Source organism: Somniosus microcephalus, chromosome 2 (assembly GCF_052327205.1).
Source record: "Somniosus microcephalus isolate GS21.2 chromosome 2, FLI_Smic_1.0, whole genome shotgun sequence".
NCBI lineage: Eukaryota > Metazoa > Chordata > Chondrichthyes > Squaliformes > Somniosidae > Somniosus > Somniosus microcephalus.
The window spans coordinates 29,779,596-29,805,116 of record NC_140988.1 but is presented as its reverse complement, the minus strand read 5'-3'; the positions used below and the strand labels follow the sequence as shown (position 1 = coordinate 29,805,116).

General features: G+C 41.5%; 1 protein-coding gene across 1 annotated transcript in view; it reads right to left on the bottom strand.

Annotated features, from left to right (window-relative positions):
• LOC147122642 (TBC1 domain family member 14-like) overlaps positions 1-25,521 on the bottom strand; it is a 96,082-nt gene that overhangs the window by 31,482 nt on the left and 39,079 nt on the right. Inside the window, exon 3 of the mRNA XM_086008335.1 lies at positions 19,818-19,941. Coding sequence (XP_085864461.1) covers positions 19,818-19,941 — 124 coding nt within the window. The remainder of the gene's footprint in view (positions 1-19,817; positions 19,942-25,521) is intronic.

The window sequence follows — 25,521 nt, the reverse complement described above, 5'->3', positions numbered from 1 at the left end:
AACCCTGACCCATCCTTTCAGAATTTTAAAAACTTGCATTATGCCAGCCTGTAATCTGCGTTGTTCTAACAATAGAGATCTAATTTTTCCAAGTCTTTTTTCGTATTTCCTCACACTAGGCAGCACCCCAGCAAATCTGCATTGCGCCCTCTCTAAAGCCTCAATATCCTTCCAAAGTGTGGAGCCCAATACTGTACACAGTATTCCGAGGTCTTACGGTTTCCAAATAGGCTCATTACCTCAGCACCTCATCTTTCGATTGGGCACTTTGCAGCCTGCCAGACTCAACATTGAGTTCAACAATTTCAGATAATTATCCCTGCCCCCATTTTTCATGCAGTATGATTTTTGCCATTCCCATTTGCAACATTTTATCTTTCCTGCCTCTTACAAAAGTACAGGATGTTCTTTCTATTTCTTCCTCCCCTCCTAACACCACCCCCCCCCCCCCCCCGCCGCCGCCCTGGCTCTGCACCCGCTTAATATCGGCTACATCTCCAGCTTTTTCCAGTTCTAATGAAGGGTCCCAGACCTGAAACGTTAACTCTCTTTCTCTCTCCACGGATGCTGCCTGGCCTGCTGAGTATTTCCAGCATTTTCTGTTGTTATTTCAGATTTCCAGCATCCGCAGTATTTTGCAATTATATTTGGCTCATTACCTCCTCTTGGCTTTCATATTCTATACTTTGAGATACAAAGTAGAAATCTTGTTTTTTTTTTACAGCCTCATCAACTTGAGATGCTCAATATTCTGTGAACCTGTACCCCTAAGTACCTATGCTCTTTCACAGCACCGAGCCCACTTCTATCCAAATTATTACTGCTGTTATTTCTTTTACCAAAATACATCACCTTACACTTAGACATTAAATTCCATCTGCCACTTCTTAGCCCATTTCCCCCATCTTATCAATATCTCCTTGCAGTTTCCTTCAGTTTTCTGAATTAACTATACCTCGTATTTTGGTATAATTTGCAAATTTTGACACCAGGCCTGCATCCAAATCAATGATCTATACAGTGAACAGAAGTGGCCCAAAACTGAACCGTGAGGGACAACACTTCCCCCTTCTAACCACTTTAGAAAAACCACCCTTAACTTCTACTGTTTTCTTCGTTCTAATCAATTTTTAAATCCAGTTTGCTATCCTCCCTTAATTCAATACACCTTCATCTTCCCTAGCAATCTTGTAGGTGATACCTTGTCAAAGGCTTTCCTCAGGTCCACGTACACTACATCCAGTGCATTTACCCCACCTATCATGTCTGTGACCGCCATATGAAATTCGATTAGGTTTGTCAAGCAGGATTGTTCATTTTGAAGGTCATGCTGGCTACTTCTAACTGTTTTCTCTTTATCTAGATACTAGCTGGGGAGCCCAGCGTTGCGAGGGCAATTTTGGGGCGCTTGGTCTCCCTGCCCCTGTGTGTCCCCCCTCTCCCTGTCATGTCCTCTCCCTGTCCTATCCCTCCCTCCCCTCTCTCCCTCCCCTGTCTCCCTCCCCTCCCCCACACCTACCCTCCCCCCCCCCACCCCTACCCTCCCCCACTCCCCTCTGTCCCTCTCTCCGGCCCCTCCCCCTGCCTAGCGCCTGAGGTCCGGAGCTGAGGTACCCCGCGTATGGCGCGGTCAGCGCATGCGCGGTCAGCGCGAGGCGGCCCGCGGGGAGCAGGCAAGGGTGGCTTGGCGGCCATTAGCGAGCGGGAAACTTCGGGCGGCCCGCCCGCGCTCCGTCCGCGACACCGTGAAACCTGAGAGGGGGAAGTAGAGAGAGACAGAGAGGGAAGAGGAGAAGGAGAGAGAGGGAAGAGGAGAGAGGGAAGAGGAGAAGGAGAGAGAGGGAAGAGGAGAAGGAGAGAGAGAGAGAGAGAGAGAGAGAGAGAGAGAGAGAGAGAGAGAGAGAGAGAGAGAGAGAGAGAGAGAGGAAGAAAGAAAGAGAGAGAGAGAGAGAAATTTTTTGAGCTTCAGGCCCCGAGTCCCCCCTGCGCGAGGGTGAGGAGGAGGGGGGGGGGGGGTTGCTAAACACAATATAAAACTCAAATAAATTGTTAATTAATTCCCTAACACATAATTCAAATATTTACCTTACTTCCCTAACACACTGAAAGTGTGGGGAAAAAATCGTGAAAAATCAAGATGGCGGCCACTCACCTCAGTTCAGAAGGATAAGGCCCGCCCACACACGCACCGATTGGTCGACCGGTCAGGTCACCGAAGCGTAGGATTGGTCAATCGTCGAGTCACTCGACACTCAACTGTAGGAAGGAACCCGCCGTCCAATTGGTCGACCTTGACGTCACACGGTCGCTAATGAGATGCTAATGAGCGGAAGGCTGAACGTTTTTCGGATACCGCGGGCGCGGTTTTTGTCTGGCCGAAACGTAAATACGCCTATGACCGGTCCGGAATCGCAAGCTTTCTTTTGAGGCGACGCGCGCGTCGGTACGCTCTGTAACTTTCAAACGTATAGAAAACGGACAGACAGACAGACATCGGGACAGACAGAAGAGCTCTTTTATATATATAGATGTGGTAATTTCATCCTTAAAGTCGCTAAAATTTTCCCGATTAACGACGTTGAGCAAACTGGCCTATAATTATCTGGATTAGCTCTCCCTTTTTAAAAATGGGTACAACATTGGCCACTTCCCAGTCATCCGGCACACATCTACACTCTATTGAGCCTAGAAATACAATTTCTAAGGCCTTTGCAATTCCCTCCAACAACTGTTTCAGGATCCTAGGGTGTATATCATCAGGCCCTGTTGTCTTACCTTCCCTTAGGTGAACTTATCTAAAATTTTCCTTTAATTCATCACAATATCGCTCATCTCACTGAAGGCCACTTCAGGATTCTTCTCTCCGCTCTCCTCCTCTTTAGTAAAGACAATTATTTGATTATTTTATCTATGTCCCCCTGCAGTTTTCATATCAAAATAAAGGAATGGATTAATGAGAGATTAATTCAGTATCCAGAATGGTATCCTATTTCCAAGATAATGAGAAACTACCCTGAAGACATTGAGAAAGGATGCACTTCATTGCATCCATCTCACACTGGAATAGAAGATTGCTGGAGATGAGAACAAACATGTCTACAGCCAAGAGTGAAAGTAGAACAAAGAAATGTGATGTTCAATTAGGAACTGAACAGCAAAAGATGCTGATCTGCCATGAAATGCATGATTGACTGCAGTCAGAAGATGGAACCAATTATTTTTAGATGGTAATGACTATTTGATCACTGATTACTATTCAAGTTACTGGGAAACCGACTACTTGGACAACATTGGCAAAGTTAAATGCCAATGGGTCGGAGCAATCATAATATGATCGAATTCTTCATTAAGATGGAGAATGAAGTCGTCGACTCAGAGACTAGGGTCCTAAATTTAAATAAAGGAAACTACGATGATCTGAGGTGCGAGTTGGGTAGGATTGATTGGGGAATGTCACTCAAAGGGTTGACGGTGGATAGGCAATGGCAAACATTCAAAGACCACATGGATGAACTACAGAATTTGTTCATCCCAGTTTGGCATAAAAATAAAACAAAAAAGGTGACTCAACCGTGGCTAACAAGGGAAATCAGGGATAGCATAAGATCCAAGGAGAGGACATATAAATTGGCCAGAAAAAGCAGTAAACCTGAGGATTGGGAGCAGTTTAGGATTCAAAGGAGGACAAAGGGATTAATTAAGAAGGTAAAAAGAGAGTAAGCTTGCAGGGAACATAAAAACTGACTGTAAAAGCTTTTATAGATATGTGAAGAGAAAAAGATTGGTGAAGTCAAGCGTAGGACATTGCAGTCAGAATCAGGGGAATTTATAATGGGGAACAAAGAAATGGCAGACCAATTAAATACATATTTTGGTTCTGTCTTCACAAAGGAGGACACAAATAACCTCCCAGAGATGTTGGGGAACATAGGGTCTGCTGAGAGGGAGGAACTGAAAGAAATCAGTATTTGTAGGGAAATGGTGTTGGGGAAATTGATGGGATTGAAGGCCAATAAATCCCCAGGGCCTGATAATCTACATCCTAGGGTACTTAAGGAAGTGGCCCTAGAAATAGTTGCTGCTTTGCTGATCATCTTCCAGCATTCGATGGAATCTGGAACAGTACCCATGGATTGGAGGGTAGCTAATGTTACCCCACTATTCAAAAAAGGTGGGAGAGAGAAAACAGGGAATTACAGGCCGGTAAGGCTGACATCGGTAGTGGGGAAAATGCTAGAGTCCATTATAAAAGATGTAATAGCAGAGCACTTGGAAAACAGTGACAGGAGCAGACAAAGTCAACATGGATTTACAAAAGGTAAATCGTGCTTGACTAATCTACTGGCATTTTTTGAGGATGTAACTGGTAAAATAGATAAGGGAGAACCAGTGGATGTGGTGTATTTGGACTTTCAGAAGGCTTTTGATAAGGTCCCACATAAGAGATTAGCGTGTAAAGTTAAGGCACATGGGATTGGGGGCAAGGTATTGACTTCTTGGTAGAGAACTGGTTGGCAGACAGAAAGCAGAGAGTTGGAATAAACGGGTCTTTTTCCGAGTGGCAAGCAGTGACTAGTGGGGTGCCGCAGGGATCGGTCCTTGGGCCCCAGCTAGTCACAATATATATTAATGATCTAGACAAGGGAACTATATGTAATATCTCCAAATTTGCAGACGACACAAAGCTGGGTGGGCGTGTGTGCTGTGAGGAGGATGCCGAGAAACTCCAGAATGATTTGGACAGGTTGGGTGATTGGGCAAAAGCATGGCAGATGCAATATAACGTGGATAAATGCGAGGTTATCCACTTTGGTGGCAAAAACAGGAAGGCAGATTATTATCTGAATGGCAATAGATTGGGAGAAGGGGAAGTGCAACGAGACCTGGGTGTCCTTGTGCACCAGTCGCTGAAGGTAAGCATGCAGGTGCAGCAGGCGGTTAAGAAGGCAAATGGCATGTTGGCCTTCGTAGCGAGAGGGTTCGAGTACAGGAACAAGGATGTCTTGCTGCAGTTGTACAGGGCCTTGGTGAGACCACATCTTGAGTATTGTGTGCAGTTTTGGTCGCCTTATCTGAGGAAGGATGTTCTTGCCATGGAAGGAGTTCAGCGCAGATTCACCAGGCTGATACCTGGGATGGTAGGAATGACGTATGAGGAGAGATTGGGTCGATTGGGCTTGTACTCGCTGGAGTTTAGAAGAATGAGAGGGGATCTCATTGAAACTTATAAAATTCTGACAGGACTGGACAGACTAGATGCAGGAAGGATGTTCCCGATGGTTGGGGAGTCCAAAGCCAGGGGTCACAGTCTAAGGATAAGGGGTAGGCCATTTAGGACAGAAATGAGGAGGAATTTCTTCACCAAGAGAGTGTTGAACCTGTGGAATTCTCTACCACAGAAGGCAGTCAAGGCCAACACATTAAATATATTCAAGAAGGAGTTGGATATATTTCTTAAGGCTAAAGGGATCAAGGGGTATGGGGAGAAAGCAGGGACCGGGTACTGAATTAGGATGATCAGCCATGATCGCATTGAATGGCGGAGCAGGCTCGAGGGGCCAAATGGCCTATTCCTGCTCCTATACAGCATGGAATGTTTTATCAATTTTTCAGATAATGGTCCACAATTTACATCTGAAGATTTCATTTGAAATGTTTATCGATTCACGAAGCTAAAAGAGTACAGGATACTCTAGCAAGGATTGGTATTCATGCTATGCACAAGGATTCCATCTGGTCATGCTGAATCTCTGCAGTACAATGGTTAATTTGAACAAAAAAGGATGTAGCAAGGTGAAATCCTATACTAAAGCGGTCTTACAAATTAGACACAAATTCCTAGAATGGCACCATCTGGTCTGCATGCTGAGCAATTACTTACATCTATTTATATTTATTGAGAAAGCAGTGCCAAAACCAAAAGATCCTCCACATAAAGTATTTTTGTTTGGTAATACAGCTTCTGACTTCTTGATGAGAATCAGAAAGGCAAAATATAGCTTGATCTTTTTCTTTAAATACCCACAAACATACTTTCCAGCACAGATCATAAGGAATCACTTTCCAGCACAGATCATAAGGAATCAATCAGGAGCAGAACCCCAAATTGAATTGTCTTCCTCTCCAATTCAGGTGATACTAAAGCCAATTGTGCCACCATTATTGCCTGGCCAAGCACAGTTAACCAAGTACAGGAACCTGGAACCTCTGTTCTGTATGCCTCATCACATGGTGCACCTACACACAGCCATTCAGAGAGCTGGACTGTGAAACCTTAATGGCTGTACAAGTTGTATCGCTCCTATTACTTCAACAAGACTAAGCAGAAACCTACAGACTTCATGCGATTGGAGCACAGAGCTGCAAGTATCTTCTGGCAGACAACCTCCCATTCTACAGCCTTATTACCTAAAGCAAAGAAACACATAAAAAGAAAATTGCCTGTAGTGACCACAGTTCCCTCATTAGCTTCAACATTGCACATAGAATCATAGAAGAGTACAGCACAGGAGGTGGTAATTTGGCCCATCGAGTCTACGCCAGCTCTTTTGAAGACCAATCCAGTTAGCCCCACTCCCCTGCTCTTTCCTGATATCCCTGCAATTTTTCTTCAAGTATTTAGCCAATTCCCTTTTGAAGGCTAGTATTGAATCTGTATCCACCAACCGATCAGGCAGTGCATTCCAAATCCTAACCACCCCTTGCGTAAAAACATTTTTTATGTTGCCTCCGGTTCTTTTGCCCTTTCATATGGACCCTTCAGCCATTGGAACCATTTTCTCTTTACTTACTCTATCTAAATCCTTCATGGTTTTAAACACCTCTATCAAATCCCCTCATAGCCTTCTCTGCTCCAAGGAGAACAACTCCAGCTTCTCCAGTCTATCCACTTAACTGTATTCCCTCATCCCTGGAACCATTCTTGTAAATCTCTTCTGTACCCTCTCTCAGGTCCTTCCTAAATTGTGGTACCCAGAATTGGACACAATGCTCCAGCGGAGGCCAAACTAGTGGTTTATAGAGGTTTACACTAACTTCCTGGCTTTTGTACTCTATGCCTCTATTTATAAAGTCCAGGATGTCAAATGCTTTAACAACTGTTTTGTTAATCGGCCCTGCCACCTTCAAAGATTCGTGTACAAGCATCCCCTGGTCTCTGTTCTTGCACCAACTTTAAAATTGTACCATTTAGTGTGTATGGTCTCTCCTCATTCTTCCTACCAAAATGTATCACCTCACACTTGTGTGTGTGGAATTTCATCTGCCACGTGTCCACCCATTCCACCAGCCTGTCTGTGTCTTCTTGAAGTCTATTACTATCTTCCTCACTGCTTACTACACTTCGCGTCATCTGCAGATTTTGAAATTGTGCCCTGTACCCCCAAGTCCAAGTCATTAATGTATATCAAAAACAGCAGTGGTCCTGGTACTGAAGCTTGGGGTTCTCAGCAATGATACCCAAATACTTTATTTTAAATCAGTAGATATAGCCAAGTTCTATTTTCCGATCCTAATCTTAAGATACCTTTCTGTTCATGGCTAATCTGCTTGGGCACAATCCACTTTTCATTTATAAAATTGTTCCCATGAGACCGACCGAGTCGCTTTGACAAAATCTAATGACCATAGCCAATCATTTTTAAAAACTGAAATGATCCTCGACAGATTGCAAAACATTAAATCATTCCAAAGTTACCGACTCAGCATAATTAAAATACACCATAGCCTCAATGAAAATCTATACTAATCAAATAATAATGCATTTTAATCAGAATTGTCCAAATATTTTGTATATCAATTTAATCTCATTCTGCTTTACATAAAAAAATTCACAAATATTAAGCCGAGTGTACTTTATTACTGGCTGCAGTGTTCAATATTTTTCTTACAGCCGAGCAGTTTCAAGACAAGATTTACTTTCACTATACGTGCAAAACCGGCATATGTAACTAAAAATAAATGCATCCACACCGGTCACAGATAGAACTGTTCTTCACTAGGTAAAATTACATCTGGTTAACTAACCTATTCTCCATTCGACAAATGTGGTTTTCAAACTGCATCTTAAGCAGATTCATTTCCGTCTACTGACTGTATCCTGTTGCATCGTCTCCCTTTACCTTCCCACATATACAAAACTGCACACCACTGAAGTAAACAATCTATGCCAACACCATCAAATCTGCCAGATTTCCCCTTTCAACAGGACAGCAACCTTCTTTCACCTACTGAAGCATGGAAATAAAAACTTAATAAATGATGGTCATTACACAGGTTAGCTATATACATAGGTGTACAAACCAACTGGTAAATTTTATATTTTTCCACTATTGAACACAGCAATGTGGAGAAGGAAAAATGTGAATTTAATTTGAACGCAATATGGTACAAAATGATTATTTCATATGGTAAGGCAACACATGCACTTGATCATTGGCTACCAAGTTCAATACAAAAGAAAATGCATAAGGTACCCTGCTGAAAACAGTAGAATTGAATAATTAAAGGCCGATAAAATTTGATAATGTAATCCTAGAGCGCACGACTTTTTCTCCACACATTCGCCCAGTGTCATTTCTTTCAGCATCACAAAGGCTCCCTCCCCATGGAAGTCGGAAGAGCAGATTAAGATACAGATCTTTATGAAATAAAGCTGTAAGCAGAGTGCCAGCTACAGCATGATTCATTATCATGGTTCATAATGTGGGTCGTGCACAACAGGAAGAAAAGCTGCATCAAAAAATATGCTTAGGTATCAAACAGATTAGAAACACAGACTGTAATTAAAGTAGAACCGAAAGGAGTCTTGCATCAACAACGAGCACTCTAATATCACAGCTTTAAGGTGTGTACTTACCATGAAAGCTGGCCTCGCAACAATCCAAGGGAGAGCAAGAATGAAAAGCCTTCATTATGTGCCTTAAAGCTCAAACTGCTTTTTCTGTAAAGGACACTACAGCATGTCAAGCTAGCTAACTCATCTGTTGTGACCTTCTCTCCCTCTCTCTCCCAAAGTTCCTACGACTGCAGGCATAAAATCACTGAGGTCTGCAGTTAACCATCGTCAGTGAGGAAAAGGGCTGCAGCCATATTAATCATCTGCAGAGAAGAAACGTCCAATCAGTTCTCTCAGATTCCTCCTGTAATGCCTTAGCCTTGTATCACTGATACAGCTAGGGAAGAGCTCATGTTCAAATAAATTAGACATGGCCTCCTAGGTTTATATACAATTACTGATGTACCATTGCAGCACAGCAGAGGATTAAGCTAAAATCCCCACTACAGTGGCATTATTAGTAGATATAGATAGGAAACCATTTAGTCAAACAACTGAAATATATGGGGGGGGGGGTTGTAATCTTTTGTACTTTTACCTCAAATATTTCTCTGAGGTTCAGCACCAAACATCTGCACCTTTAAGTGAGAGCTGTTTCTTTTGCACTGGAGTCTGCCTTTACACACCCAGTATTGAAGTGACAGTAGCAAGCCCAAGCACCAAACAGAATAGATTAATAGATAAGTTATCAATACCAAAGATGAACAGCTGACTTATAGCAATATACAAATAGATACCTCCTCGAGGGAGTAAAAAAAGTCACATCTCCTGCACTAAAATTAAAACTGGACCCTAAACATCCATAAACTTGTATACAAGTTTGCTGCTCACCCTCTGCAAAGCCCCTTTGGCTTTCTGATTGCTGAGGATTCCTCAAGATCTATACTTTGAAAATCCTTTGAAGATTGACCGGAATTTTTTTTATTTATTTATTATTTTTTTTTTAAAGTTTACCTCAAACTCTGAACAGAGTTACCAAACATACATGATCTTTATATTGGAATCCTGGATTTCAAACCTTTTCAATGAATTGAGAGGCATTCCCTCACAAGAGTGCAACCATTCACATATTTAGGCTTGCCTGAACTATAGCAACATTTTGTCTCTGTCTTTATTGGGAACAGTAGCATAGTGGTAATGTTACTGGGCTAGTAATCCAGAGGTTTGGACTAATGACCCACAAATTCAAATCCACAGCAGTGATGTCCATCAGCCAGACTGGTAATTTCTTTAACTGAATTTGGTTTTAACATCAAAAGAAAGCAAGTAATAAAATTAATTAAAATTAAAATTGGATTTCCAGCATTTGCAGTTTCTTGTTTTTTGTATTATACTATGATGATTGCCTTTCGACAGAAAGATGCCATATGAAGGAAAAAAAGGAAAAAAAAGTGTTTCTTCAAGAAAGGTTTAGCCCCTTGAAGAGGCTTTCAGTTAATTGATGGCATAACACAGTTTAAATTGCCTGCCCAAAATTGCTCAGGTACTTAGCATCCATGTTGATTTTTCAGAGGATCAGAATATGATTTTTCTTCAGTCCTTTTTTTGGGGTGGGGAAAGTAATTGTCTCAGAATCCTACAATGTATTTACAGTAGACTTACAGGTCTACATACCACCATCTGTGCTGCTTTTCTGCAGAGCATCTAGGTAAAATTATATTATGGGGTAGCTTATGGTCTGTGGCTGGGAAATATCATTACAATAGAATTTTGATCCAAAATAGATACATTATATAGCAGAGGCAGAACAGATCGTGGTTTAAAAAGGGAGAAACGGATAGACCGAGTAATTACAGGCCAGTCAGCCTAACCTCGGTGGGGGGAAAATTATTGGAAAAAATTCTGAGGGACAGGATAAATCTTCATTTAGAAAGACACGGATTAATCAGGGACAGTCAGCACGTATGTGTCAAGGGAAGGTCGTGTCTGACTAACTTGATTGGATTTTTTGAGGAGGCAACAAGGAGGGTCGATGAAGGTAGTGCATTTGATGTAGTCTACATGGATTTTAGCGAGGCTTTTGATAAGGTCCCACATGGCAGACTGGTCACGAAAGTAAAAGCCCATGGGATCCAAGGCAAAGTGGCAAGTTGGAACAAAATTGGCTCTAGAGACAGGAAACAAAGGGTAATGGTTGAAGGGTGTTTTGGTGACTGGAAGGCTGTTTCCAGTGGGGTTCCGCAGGGCTCAGTACTGGGTCCTCTGCTTTTTGTGGTATAATTACAGGCCAGTGAGCCTAACAACAGTGGTGGGAAAATTATTGGAAAAAATTCTGAGGGACAAAATCAGTCTCCACTTGGAGAGGCAAGGATTAATCAGGGATAGTCAACATGGCTTTGTCAAGGGAAGATCATGTCTGACTAATTTGATTGAATTTTTTGAGGGGGTGACTAGGTGTGTGGATGAGGGCAACGCAGTGGATGTGGTATACATGGATTTCAGTAAGGCCTTCGATAAAGTCCCGCACAAGAGACTGGTCAAGAAGGTAAGAGCCCATGGAATCCAAGGTGCCTTGGCACGTTGGATAAAAAACTGGCTTAGTGGCAGAAGGCAGAGGGTGATGGTCGAAGGTTGTTTTTGTGACTGGAAGCCTGTGGCCAGTGGGGTACCACAGGGATCGGTGCTGGGTCCCTTGCTGTTTGTGGTCTATATTAATGACTTGGATATGAATGTAAAAGGTATGATCAGTAAGTTCGCAGATGATACAAAAATTGGTAGGGTGGTAAATAGCGAGGAGGGTAGTCTCAGTCTGCAGGACGATATCGATGGGTTGGTCAGATGGGCGGAACAGTGGCAAATGGAATTTAACCCGGAAAAGTGCGAGGTGATGCACTTTGGGGGGACTAACAAGGCAAGGGAATACACAATGAATGGTAAGACCCTAGGCAAGACGGAGGGTCAGCGGGATCTGGGTGTGCAAGTACACAGATCCCTGAAGGCGGCGGAACAGGTGGATAAGGTGGTAAAAAAGGCATATGGGATACTTGCCTTCATTAGCCGAGGCATAGAATATAAGAGCAAGGAGGTTATGATGGAGCTGTATAAAACACTGGTTAGGCCACAGCTGGAATACTGTGTGCAGTTCTGGTCGCCACACTACAGGAAGGATGTGATAGTTTTGGAGAGGGTGCAGAGGAGATTCACCAGGATGCTGCCAGGGCTGGAACGCTTCAGCTATGAAGAGAGACTGGGCAGATTGGGTTTGTTTTCCTTGGAGCAGAGGAGGCTGAGGGGGGACATGATTGAGGTGTACAAAATTATGAGGGGCATAGATAGGATGGATACTAAGGAGCTTTTTCCCTTAGTAGAAGGGTCAATAACTAGGGGGCATAGATTCAAGGTAAAGGGCGGGAGGTTTAGAGGGGATTTGAGAAAGAACTTTTTCACCCAGAGGGTGGTTGGAGTCTGGAACTCACTGCCCGAAAGGGTTGTGGAGGCTGGAACCCTCACAACATTCAAGAAGCATTTGGATGAGCACTTGAAATGCCATAGCATACAAGGCTACGGACCAAATGCTGGAATATGGGATTAGATTAGACAGGGCGTGATGGCCGGCGCGGACACGATGGGCCGAAGGGCCTCTATCCGTGCTGTATAACTCTATGACTCTATCTCAATGATTTGGACTTGAATGTAGGAAACATGATTAAGAAGTTTGCAGACGATACAAAAATTGGCCGTGTGGTTGATAATGAAGAAGGCGACTGTAGACTGCAGGAAGATATCAATGGGCTAGTCAGGTGGGCAGAACATTGGCAAATGGAATTCAATCTGGAGAAGTGAGGAAATGTATTTGGGGAGGGCTAACAAGGCAAGGGAATACACTATAAATGGTAGGACACTGAAGTGCAGAAGGTCAGAGGGACCTTGGAGTGCATGTCCACAGATGCCTGAAAGGTAGCAGGACAGGTAGATAAGGTGGTTAAGAAGGCATACGGGATACTTGCCTTTATTAGCCAAGGCACAGAATATAAGAGCAGGGAGGTTATGCTTGAACTGTATAAAACACTAGTTAGGCCACAGCTAGAGTACTGTGTACAGTTCTGGTCACCACATTACAGCAAGGATGTGATTGCACTAGAGAGGGTACAGAGGAGATTTATGAGGATGTTGCCTGGGCTGGGCAATTTTAGCTATGAGGAAAGATTGGATAGGCTGAGGTTGTTTTCTTTGGAACAGAGGAGGTCGAGGGGAGACCTAATTGAGGTGTATAAAATTATGAGGGGCCTAGATAGAGTGGATAGGAAGGACCTATTTCCCTTAGCAGAAGGGTCAATAACCAGGGGCCATGGATTTAAAGTAATTGGTCGGAGGTTTAGAAGGGAGTTGAGGAGAAATTATTTCACCCAGAGGGTGGTGAGGGTCTGCAACTCACTGCCTGAAAGAGTGGTAGAGGCAGAGAATCTCATCACATTTAAAAAGTACTTGGATATGCACTTGAAGCGCCATAACCTACAAGGCTACGGACCAAGTGCTGGAAAGTGGGATTAGGGTGAATAGCTCTTCGTCGGCCGGCGCGGACAAGATGGGCCGGATGGCCTCCTTCTGTGCTGTAACTTTCTATGATTCTATGATCAGTACAATGTTATTCTATCATCGATGCCATTCAGTAAGTAGCAATGACATGAGCCACTGGATAGATTTTAAAAAGAATATTTGGATGTTGCCACAACACATTTCAGAATACGCCAAATTACCTTTGAAATTACCCTTTTACAAAACAGTAAAATTAAATAAATAGATTAAGCCAGAGCTATCAGGTTTTTAAGATCATAAAAAAAAGAATGTTTGGCAAAATAAAACGGACAACTTTAAAAAAAAAAAACAAGCATATGAGAGAGTGTGAGAATTCAAAAAAATTCTGCTCATGCCACATCATTATACATTTGGGCTCGATAACATATGTATAACATTTGTTACAGCTGCACTTGTCAAAAGCATCTGCATCAAATGCATCACCAGCAGGAACATGCCTACAGCAATCACCAAGAAACAAATTCTTATGTACAGTAGCAGCGACAGAGTATAGAATCCTAGAAATTACAGTACAGGAGGCCGCCATTCAGCCCATTGCATCCATCTCTATACTAGTCCTTCAATTCAGAACTATCTCCTAATCTCATTTCCCTGCATTCTTTAAAAAAATTCCCGTTTTAACTGAAATTACAGCTGCTCAATCAAAAGTCACTTGCAATCCATGTTCTAGCAATAATCTTGTGAAAAGAAAATTCTTCTAATTTTCTCCATTCCACTAGTAGTAATCCCTTGTTACAGATTCACTAATCAACAGATACAATCATTTAAATTTTTTATTTCAGATTTCCAGCATCTGCAGTATTTTGCTTTTGTATTAGATACAATCATTAACTCTCTCAATATCTTCTCTATTCCACTGAAAATGCCCCAATTTTTAAGTCTTGATAACTGCAACCTCTTATTTTGAGCATCATTCTCCTGAAACTGAAGCCTTTTCCAAGCCTCTAATAATGCTCCTACAATAAGAGGCCCATAATTGTGCGCAGTACTCCAGCTGTGACCCAATCAAACTCTTGCACAAATTCAGCATCAGCTCCTTGCTTTTATATTTTAAACTGGCACATTTCTACCCTCTCCAAGTCTAGATTTGTTTGGTTTTTGAATTTTAGATCACTCACAGGCGAGTCGCAACTCCCTAGGCTTTTTAGAGAGTGTCTTCATCACTTATAGCTACTGAAATTACCCTAAACCTCAATAGGGTTTCTCTAGTCTTCAATAAGTGATAGAGCATCACAACTTCAGACCTTGTTTTAAGTTTTCCCTTCACAAACCCATACTGACAGTCCCCAATTAGTCCATGCCTTTCTAACCATATTATTGGTTCGAGAAATTTACCCACAACTGGTCTATTATGTTCTAACTTATTCCTTTCCCCTTTCTTGAACAGGAGTCGAACATTTGGCACCCTCCAATTCTTTGTACAATTCTAGGTTCTGAAGACTTTTGGATTAGTGCCTCATCCAGCTCCTTCTGTATTCTGGGATGCATACCCCGAGCTTGGTGACAGTGTCATATCTCCATACAACTTTTCCACATCCTGCTTAGGTACTCCTACAGGCCAGTTTCACATTTTGTAAAAACGGAGGTGAAATACATATCTCTCTTTTGAACATGAGTGTAGCATTTGACTGAAGATAGAGGTTTCATTCAATGAGCTACTACAGCAGTTTTGGCAAGAGCCTATGTTGTTTAGGGATGAGAGGATGGGTGGGAATGAGGAGAGAGAGAGAAAGAGGGGGGCTTAAAAAAGTATTTTGTCCAGATTAGTATTTGCCATAATATCTGCAGAGGAGCTGGAAGCACTACCAAAGATTCAAACATCAGAATGATGTTTCCAAATCAGATGATTGAGACCAAGTAATTCCTGTTAGGTTGTGTGCCTGAGGCAGAGGGGCTTTGAGGTGTGTGGCGCTGGAGGAAGAGAAACAACACCAGGATCAAAGGTTTGAGAGAAGATTGGGAGCTTTCAATCTGGTGCAGAGGCTGAATTCTTCCCCCCCTGTAAAGCACATTTATTTTGAGTCTGCGGAAATATTCTGGTGGTGCTTTATCTGTAAATTAAATCTTAATACTTGTATTGGAAAAATTTTTGAATATTTTGTGTGACTTTTGTTTAAAAATACACAAAGAACAAAACAAGCCCCATCACAGGAAGTGAAAAGAGGAAGTTAGTAGGTATTCACCACAGGAGCTTATTGGTACATTTTCATTAATAGCAACTTCTCCAATTCTTGTGTCAAATGTGAGCACATGCTGATCACTGGTACTTAATGCCACATCGATCTTTATGTTGTAGATTTGATCGTCCCCATTACTCAATTAAATCTAGTATACTTTCTCCCCTTGTTGGCTCTTACAAACTGAGTCATAAAACAGTCTTCTTATTAACTGTAGATATCCCTTCCGTGTCTCAATAGGTGCATTATTATCCCAGTCAATTGCTGGCAAGTTGAAATCACCAACTACTATAGCTGGTCCTTCACCAGTCGCCATACTTATCTCATAGTTCCAGATTAAGGCTTTTATCCTTTAGGATAGGTGACCATATTTTCTAAACTAAATCAGTGGACAGACAGGGTGGGAGCACAGCAAAGCACAACCAGGACAGAAAATGTAGGTTGCGCAGTGTAGCAAAGCACATTTTTTTTTTTTTTTTTTTTTTTTTTTAAAAACAGCCTATATTTTAACAGTTGCACATATACACTACAAATGCAAAATAAATGTGTACATTATTATTGCAGATGTAACATCACACCATTGAAGCGCATTCAGACACCAGTTATAAATAATACAACAACACTGTTCAGGAACATCAGTTTTTCGTAAACACGGCCTATTCAGAAAATCTCTTCACATCACTGCCCTAGTCATTTATGTTTCACAGATTTATTAATGATTGCTGTGCTATCTCCGTGTTTCAAGAAAAGATTAGTGGGGAGGGGGGTCACCCTGGTACAGTGAGGTGAAAGAGCCCTCCTGTCTTCAACAGACTGGGGAAGACAGGGGTTGCCCTGGCACAGAGATGGTTGAAGGTGGGGGTGACCATGCTGCTTGCCTGTGGCATTATTATAATGGAAATAGCGTGCAGCAGTTCCACTATCCTCAGGCATAAAGACTTCCCCTTCTATAATCACATGCACACAGAGCCATGTTTAGCCTCAGACAGGCACTGTTCTCATAGGACAGTGAGACTGAGGTACTGAACCCTGCCTGCCGAGTTAGAGGAGACACTAAAACCCTTCCACTCCGCGCATTAACGCACCCTCAGTGTTACCGGTCCCTGGGCTCCTGCTCACAGACAACACCGCCATCACATCAGCTGCGCAAATACAGTCGCCCCATTGGCTAGCACTCACCCCCCACTCTGTCCTTTCATTACTGCACTAGACACAGTTGGGGTTGGCTGAGAGACCATTTACATCTGGCTGTGCTACACCTCATCTGGGAAAGCTTAAGTTAAAATGTTCCAATTTTCAGCACCAAAGCCCCTCACTGATAGTAAAATACTCAATTATGTTTTTTAAATGGGGAACTATTCTTTATGAAAAAGTGTGAATTTTAAAAGTTTGCCGAACATGACAACTGTTTAGCGATTCTCCCTCTCAGGATGAAAACCAAAAAGTATACCTCTACAATTTCAACATTGAACCATGGAGCAGGAGAATGCAAGTCTGATCCCTCTCAGTGCACCATTTACCTAGCTTTGTTAAAAAAATACTTCAAGTGTCACTGTGTAACTTGCCTTTGAACAGAGTGCAGCCAGTTGCAGTCTAGTGTGTAAATAACATTCCGCAAAACTGAATGCTGGCAGTTCAGTGGCTGGCCAGCTTTGACCAGTAATTTACCTAGTGACTCACCCCAACACAGTCAAAGAACATTTCACCAAGGGACTCTACCAACAAACATGAGACACAATTCTATTGGGTCAATGTAATAATCTACACTCGAACTCTGATCCCACCCTTCCCCAAGCATAAACATTGCTCTGCAGTGTTTAAAGTTCATTTTGTTCTCCATGACAAACTATCAACTCCAACACAAGTGACATAAAACAGAAGGTACATGCTTACTTTGCCCTCCTCCTCATTCCTGCATAATATCTCTGGCATATTGAAGAGTTCCGTCAGATACAATTTCTGAGCTCAACATAGGTGCCGTTTTCAATATACAAAAATACACAAGTTTATATATAAAAAAGAGAGCTTTATTTAGAAAGGATTGGGCTGGAGTAAGTGCTCCTGGCAGGAATAGCAGAGTGGAATTTTTACCCCACGTTCCCAACTCCCCAGGACACAAACTCATACTTTACTGTATGTATGAAGGTTATGGGGTGGGGGGAGGGGGCAAGAAAGGGAAACCCAGCAAAATTGCCTCCTCACAGTTCCAGAACATTGTGAAAATAATCCCATTAAGAAAAACATTTAAACAAAAAAATAAGTACACAAAACATGCAGTTATGGATACAAATTTGAGGCTCTATACAATTGTTTTCTTTTTAACACAATAAAAAGGTTAAAGTTTGTTAATCACCAAAAATTGTTAGTGACCCCCTATCGAGAAAGTAGCTACAATAGTAATTTAAGTGTTCTGTGTAAATTTAACAATTGTTTCTCCTTTTTCACCTCCAAGGAGAAGACCAAACTGCACATCTTCAGTGGGGGAACAGAGATAGTGACCTTATGCAACAAAACAAATGCAAGTTACCAGAATTGAGGTTTCATATGTTTTAATAACTATACAATTGCAAAGGTGTTTATTAGCTGTTCAAGATCCGTAAACAGACTACAAAACAAATATTGGCCATTACATCTAAATATATGGACATGGAAAAGTAGCAGTATCATCAAGCTCCATAATACCTAGATCAAAATCTCTCAAGTTTGGATCAGCTACGACAGGCTTCCCCCAATTATGTACCTCAGCAACAGACTTTCAACCTCAGGTGTCAAAACAGCTATGAATACAGAACATGATGGCTTAGTTTCAGAATCGAGACTAACCCCTTCAGATTAAAAATCCATTCTGCATTTACAAAACAGATTCAAAAATCCACGGCAATTATACTGGTGTGGATTTTAGGGAAAACCTGGTAGAAGTTGGCAGAGCATCACTGATTTTGATTTGTCCAAGTGCACAAGCTTGCAACAGCTTATACTACTTAGCTGACTACAGTTTCAATTATTTTTAAGCCACACACACAATTGCTGAATAATGTTGATTTGAAGTCTAAAAATTGTAAAAGGAATATAACTTTGAAAGACAGTAGTTTCTACTTCAAGCATTCAGGCAATATCAGAATTTACTAAAATAACAGAAAATGCTGGAAGCACTCAGGCAGCCAGACAGCATCCGTGGTCTCTCTCCGCAGATGCTGCCTGGCCTGCTGAGCGCTTCCAGCATTTTCTGTTGTTGTTTCAGATTTCCCTCATCCGCAGTATTTTGCTCTTGTATCAGAATTTACTAAACTGTGTTAACTCAGGCAAGTTTTTTTTTAAACTTTATGAAGTACAGCAAAATAATTGGGTCACCTTCACTCGGGTTTCATACTACAGAAGAAATCCAGTGTGGCAACTAGTTGTGCTGTAATCAGCTTCCTTTTTCCGGTCTTTGACATTTACTCATCACAAAATAGGTTCCTGGAAGACAGGCAAATTTTGCGGTTGGTTCGTTAGAGATTTCTTCCCTCCCAAATTGGCCTGGGTATTTTTTTTTTTTTTTTTAAATCTGTTTTTTTGCCGCTCCCAGGAGCTCACTTGGTTTTGGGTGGGGTAGAGAGTGTATATACAGGAAACTTTGGTTTATCCGGAGGTTGTATGGCCGGAAACTTTGCTCTAACGGCAGAAATCAGCAGCCGTTTTAGTTCGTTTTTTTTTCTTCTCCTAGCATTCTGTTAACAGGCAGGCTCTGGAAAGCATCTTTGGAGCTTCGCAACAGCTTCAGAGACGCTTCAAGGTACGGGCCGAGTGTTTACGAGCTGTTGCTGAGCAACAGTGTTTGTTGTCAAATACGGAGATTTTCATCTCCGTATGCTTCAACGTTGACTTTGCATGTCCGGCACTTTTGATAGATCGGCAACACGCCGGTCCCGTCGGGGCCGGATATCAGAACTTTTCCTGTATTGTGATACACAAGGTATTGCAATTGTGAGGGACAGGCTCGATGGACCAGAGGGTCTTTAACAGTCAATCGTTTGTATGTTGTAGAATAAAAAGTTAATCTTTTCATCTCAGCATATTGCAGAATACACATCGCCCTTACAAGTCAGCTGATGCTATGCACTGATCACAGACAACACAGGTTAGCATATGCTTCCATCATAACTGCTTTTCTAAAGGATATATAAACATGATGAAACTGAACTTTAACTGTGGCTATGAGAATATTTATACATACAATTTATTTTAAAGAAGCATGCAGCTTGGTTCTGCATATTACCACTAAGTACCTGCTGAACCTTCTTGGAATCTTTGTGGGGGCTTTCCTTGGCAGGTATCCTCCCAAACAATTTCCAGCCTTGAGCATTCTGTTCTAATGGTACGGAATCTTTGAGCTTCTTAGCAAACAAACTCCTGCAAAATGGGAGCAGACAGCTATTAGCTAGAATTTAGCCAGTATGTAATTAGATGACCAGCACATTAACACCAACATTGGTACTTCCTTTGCACAGTAAAGAAAAATGTCTCTGCATTACAGCTAACTTTAACAGCAGTGTTGCAAGTTAAACGAGATGGCACTGCTGCCTTTGGAGCAGCAGAAAACCACTTCAGAAAGCAGTTGGCCAGGCTTCTCTGAAAGAAACAAATATAAATACTGCAAATAAAAACACAAAACTGTGAATGCTGAAAATTTAAGAACAAAAAAAATCAGAACATGCTAGAAATGCACAACAGGTTCATCAGCATCTGAAAAAGAGATTAAAATCACAACACAAAGAAACAGAACTCCAAGGTTTGTATTCAGGGAAGAGAAGTGGTCGTGAATCAAACAGTATACAATACAATACAAATCGCTTTATTGGCATGATAAGGTACATCTTATGTTGCCAAAGCATCAAAATACATTTATGGTTGAACACATAAACGCGGTTCCATTCATACAGTGTATAAACAGGTATATCCCTGAGTTTATAAATATACATTCGCCTTGTTTGTATATATTCTTGTCTTAGTTTACTGGTTGTCCATAAGAAAATAAAACTGCAATTGATAAAGTTCTACGAGCTGCTCCTGGTGATATCGGCTATGGTTTACTTGTTCAGGTTGTGGGTAGGCAGAGCAGTCCAGCTTGCCTGTGCCAGCTACGTCTGCTTTCTGGCTGGTACAGACCCTTGCCAGACACCAGGAACGTTTGAGCCAGAAATGACAGGTGAATTTACAAGCATCAACCATTCATACATAAACTCGTGCATGCACAGTTGTCCACTGCTGCCAGGGATCTGGAATGTACCCCACAAAGTAAATGGAGTGGATTCCAAAACACACTGCTTCAATTTATTACAGAACTGCTTTTACTTTATAATGAGGCTTAAAATGATTTATGCACACTTTTACTTTTGATCGCAATAACCTTTTCACAGCTCAGTGAAATTTCATGTATTTTATTAGAAAGCTTTGTGAACTCTATTTGATGACTATCAATGTATGCAAAGATAGTTGAACGATACATCTTGCCATTTAAAGAAAAGTAGCCCGATATTACCATTTAAAAAAAATAATTCAATTCAAATGCTAGGTGGTCTGAAAGGTTGCAAACAGATTTTCTTCTTTTGCCATCGAGCACTGTTTTTTGATCGTAGCTGCTATTATATTGATAATAAAGGAACACAATAGTTAAGAAAAATTGTAAATGCACCGTCAATCTGAGTTGTATTGTTTGGGTGCAATGAAAGCAGTACTCAAATGGAGACCTGTGGTTTCTAGAAGCTGCTACCCAATTCACCTCGTTATCTACTGCCTTACTTGTAAGCCAATTGGAAACAGCTTTCGAAAGAGAGGCTCTAGATTTTCATGGCTGTGCACAAGTGAGTGCTTGATGCCATGATGCCCAATATGTACGAAGGGTAGGCCTATAAACCAACACAGCACATACTTAAAAGTAGATACAGGAAGAAACACTTGTATTTATATATTTTTTTGTATTCATTCATGGGATGCGGGCATCACTGGCAAGGCCAGCATTTATTGCCCGTCCCTAATTGCCCTCGAGAAGTTGGTGAGCTGCCTTTTTGAACAGCTGTAGTTTTTCCCTAGAGATTTGATACAACTGAGTGGCTTGTTAGGCTGTTTCAGGGGGCAGTTAAGAGTCAACCACATTGCTGTGGGTCTGGAGTCACATATAGGCCAGACCAGGTAAGGGTGGTAGATTTCCTTCCCTAAAAAAGGACATTAGTGAACCAGATGGGTTTTTACAACAATCTGGTAGTTTCATGATCACCACGAGCTTTTTTTTTTTTTTAAATTCCAGATTTAATTTAACTTAAATTCCTCAGCTGCTGTGGTGGGATTTGAACTCATGTCTCTGGATCATTAGTCCAGGCATCTGGATTACTCATCCAGTAACATAACCACTACGCTAATGTTACAGACAAATATATACAAGCTACTTTCACAACCTCAAGTGCTTTACAGTCAATGAGGTACTTTCTTTCTTTTTTTTTTTTTGAAGTGTTATGATGTAGGAAACGCAGCAGCCAATTTGTGCACAGCAAGGTCCCACAAACAACGTGACAATGAGCAGATAATCTGTTTGTGATGTTGGTTGATGGATAAATATTGGCCAGGACACCAGGGAGAACGCCCCTGCTCTTCTTTGAATCGCACCATGGGATCTCAAAGTCCACCCGAGGGCAGATGGGGCCCTCAGACATTAAAGCACTCCTCGAATACTACACTGGGAGTGTCAGCCTAGATTTTGTGCTCAAAGTCTCTGGAGTGGGACTTGAACCCACAATCTTCTGACTCAGAGGCGAGAGTGCTACCACTGAGTCACAGCTGACTTCATACAGGAGGCATGGAATCCATCAGCAGTTTTCAGGACCCACAAAATTTGGATTCTTGATGCAATTTGGTCAGGTTGGGGCCTTTAAATTAAATGTTGCTATCAATAGCACTCAAGGTAAAAGCATCTCATCATGTCAAGGTGGTCCGAGGTTCAATCCAGATCTATGCTGGCCTCACATGCCAGGCTATGAGAGAAACAACCATTGGGCAGGGTTCCCACCTCTATCTACGATTTTTGCTGAAAGTGCACATTTGACATTGCAAATGGACAAAAACTTCTCCCTCCTCACACCACAATAGTCATTACCTTGCCACAGTGCAGTTTATACAAGAAGAATGGCTACTTGTGTGAAGCACCAGAGGACTTGAGCCTGTGGAATCAGTTCACTGTATACTCAACTCTTTGTAGCATCACAAGTGAATTAACAATTGGCCCATTAATCTTAAGCATGTAAATTTCAAAGAAGCAATGTTTGGCAACCATAAAAAGTTACACACTTAGCATGTTGAATGCCTTCAATTAGATTTCTACGAGGGGGAAAATAAATATGTATTTTAAATATAGACACAAACAAATCTCATGTGGCAATGCTGACAAATAATCTGAAGCGTGGAACAGAGCACTAATATGTAGCATGTTCCCATTCCTAGGAGGGAGCAGATCACAGGCAATGGGACAATGAATACAAAATTATTAAAAACTGGTGAGAAATAGGGATTTGCTGTATTACAGTTTTCCTCTAAGTAACTATTTTAAAGCACCTCATAACTGATTCGTGAAAGACACTTTTATTCCATATAGTGCAGCATCTAGTTATGTACAATCTCCATTAGTTACTAACCAGAAAGTTCCAAAAGGACTCAAGATGGTAGGTAAAACATTGCCCATTAATCCACTGTACTACCAGGCTTACCAATTGGTACCTATTTCCAATCCTATAGGGGGGGAAAATATTTTGTTGTTCCATCAGACAACCTAAAAGTGCCTTCTGAGCACTAGAGTGTTTGTTTGACAGCAAGATTAACCATTTGCAAAGCACATCACAACTTTATAAACAATTCTCTCTCCCACTTTGATGAGATGGTGGAAGTTTAATTATTTTGTTCTTAATAACTTGCATTTGCGAGACATTTATTTTCAGCACTATATCTTACAGTTTCAGACAAACCAAAATGGCAGCTGTAAAATAATTGAGTGATTTCATTGGTTTCCCTTCTCCGGTTTTATTTTAATTGCTGTAGATTGCACAGTAAAACAACTTTTCCATCTTTACACAAACATTATGGGGATTCCTTTACTGTGGTACACATTATAAACTTTGGCCCTGAATCGGCGGTCGGCAGCATAGCGAATGTGTACACTGCCAACCTCCGAATTAAATCCGCACTTAGCTGGTGCGAGCCCAAACAAAAACTTGCTCTGAAATGCTGCAGAGTTGTGTGCAGTGGCCCACGGATCCATGGGGCGCAGGCATACCTGGAATCATGAAAGGAGCACCATCCCAAATAGCCAACCAGGAAACAGAAATCTCCGATGCCAGACATCAAACTGTGAATATTTATTTGACATGTGTAGTACAGGAAACACTTTTTTTTATCCGGCACCGACGTGGTGCCGGTTTATCAAAAAGTCCGGATTACAGAGAGGTATAGTTAAAAGGTACAAGAGCTTCGTACACAGCAACAAATCCAGGCTTCCCTGTTGCTTAGCAACAGCTGCAAGAACCCCAGCCACAGACCAAGCGTCCCTGTTGCTTAGCAACAAGTGCAGGAACCCCGATTACACAGCCACAAATCCAGGAACGGCCACTAATATGAAGTAAAACTTAACAGAACCTACTCCTGAATTTTGCCGGTTAACAGAGATTTCCGGTTATTTTTTTAGGTGCTGGTAAATCGAGAGTTTCCTGTGCTTGGCTTTAAAAAGCACAGGAAATACTTTGGAGTAAGTACAGTTATTTACTGGAAGACTCTGCAAGATTAAAAAAAATTAAAACACCTCATCCCTCAAACTGAGCCTTTACAGCTACCTGGTAGGTTGATACACGGGGCTTTTATGTTGGTTTTTAATTATTTATACATTATCATCCCCCCCACCCCCCTCCCCTTACACTGAGCAAACAATCTCCTGTACTGTAAAGTTTTCCAGTGTAATTCCTGTGTCTTAGGCAGTCCCTTGCTGCACAGTTGGTGGGCAATTAGCCCAACTTCTCTCCAGCAACGAGGATCTGACAGTCGCAGAAGATGATCTGTCTAGTCAGAACTTGACAGATCGCAAGTTCGGAATTTAGCCCATGTGGAAATCCCAAACTTATGGTCAATTTCAAAGGCGGTAGGTTGCCGTACCGAGAGTACGCAGTCATACTGACCGGAAATTCTGCCCCAAATTATGACTAAGAGCACAGAACGGCTTGCCAAGATGAAACGCCAAGATAAAAAAAAGTTTGATTACTCAATTACAAATGAGATTTTGCCGTGAACAGATCTCAATGAGTAACAAGAGCGACAGCATCCAAGAGTGCCCAGGTGGGTCTGGCTGTTGTACTGATGATTGCACAGAGACGGATAAGATATTAGAGACTCATTGAGAGAATCATCCAAAGTCACATTTGCTTACATTTTACTTGCTTCAGAATTCGCCCAAACAACACTATAATCCTACGTTTTTTTTAAAAAAAGCAAAGCAACATTTCAATCAAATGATGATATATTACTAACCATGTCAAAAAAAGGGAGATATATTTTGAGGCCTGTAATTTCCAAAGTAAATCAGCTTATACTTAAGTACACAGACTTAACTTACAAAATGGTATCGTCACAAGTTCTTGCTTACATAAGTAGCAAACCTTTTGGCTATTAAACAAGCTGAGTAATTGGTGACCTAAATCCAATAGATGTATAATTTGTGTGCTGGAATGATATCCTCATTTTGATGTGCTAGAAGGATATGAGCAGTGCACAAAAAAAAATTATGAATTAATATCAACTAAAAAACATGCTGCATAATTTTCTAAGTGACCACTCGTGTCTGGATGCTATCACAACATAATGTGATCTTGTCTTCACCCAAAGTCCATGCAGTTTTCAATTAGTGTATAAACAAACATTATTTCAGGTTAGTGGAAATCTACATCTATTGAATTCTATAGA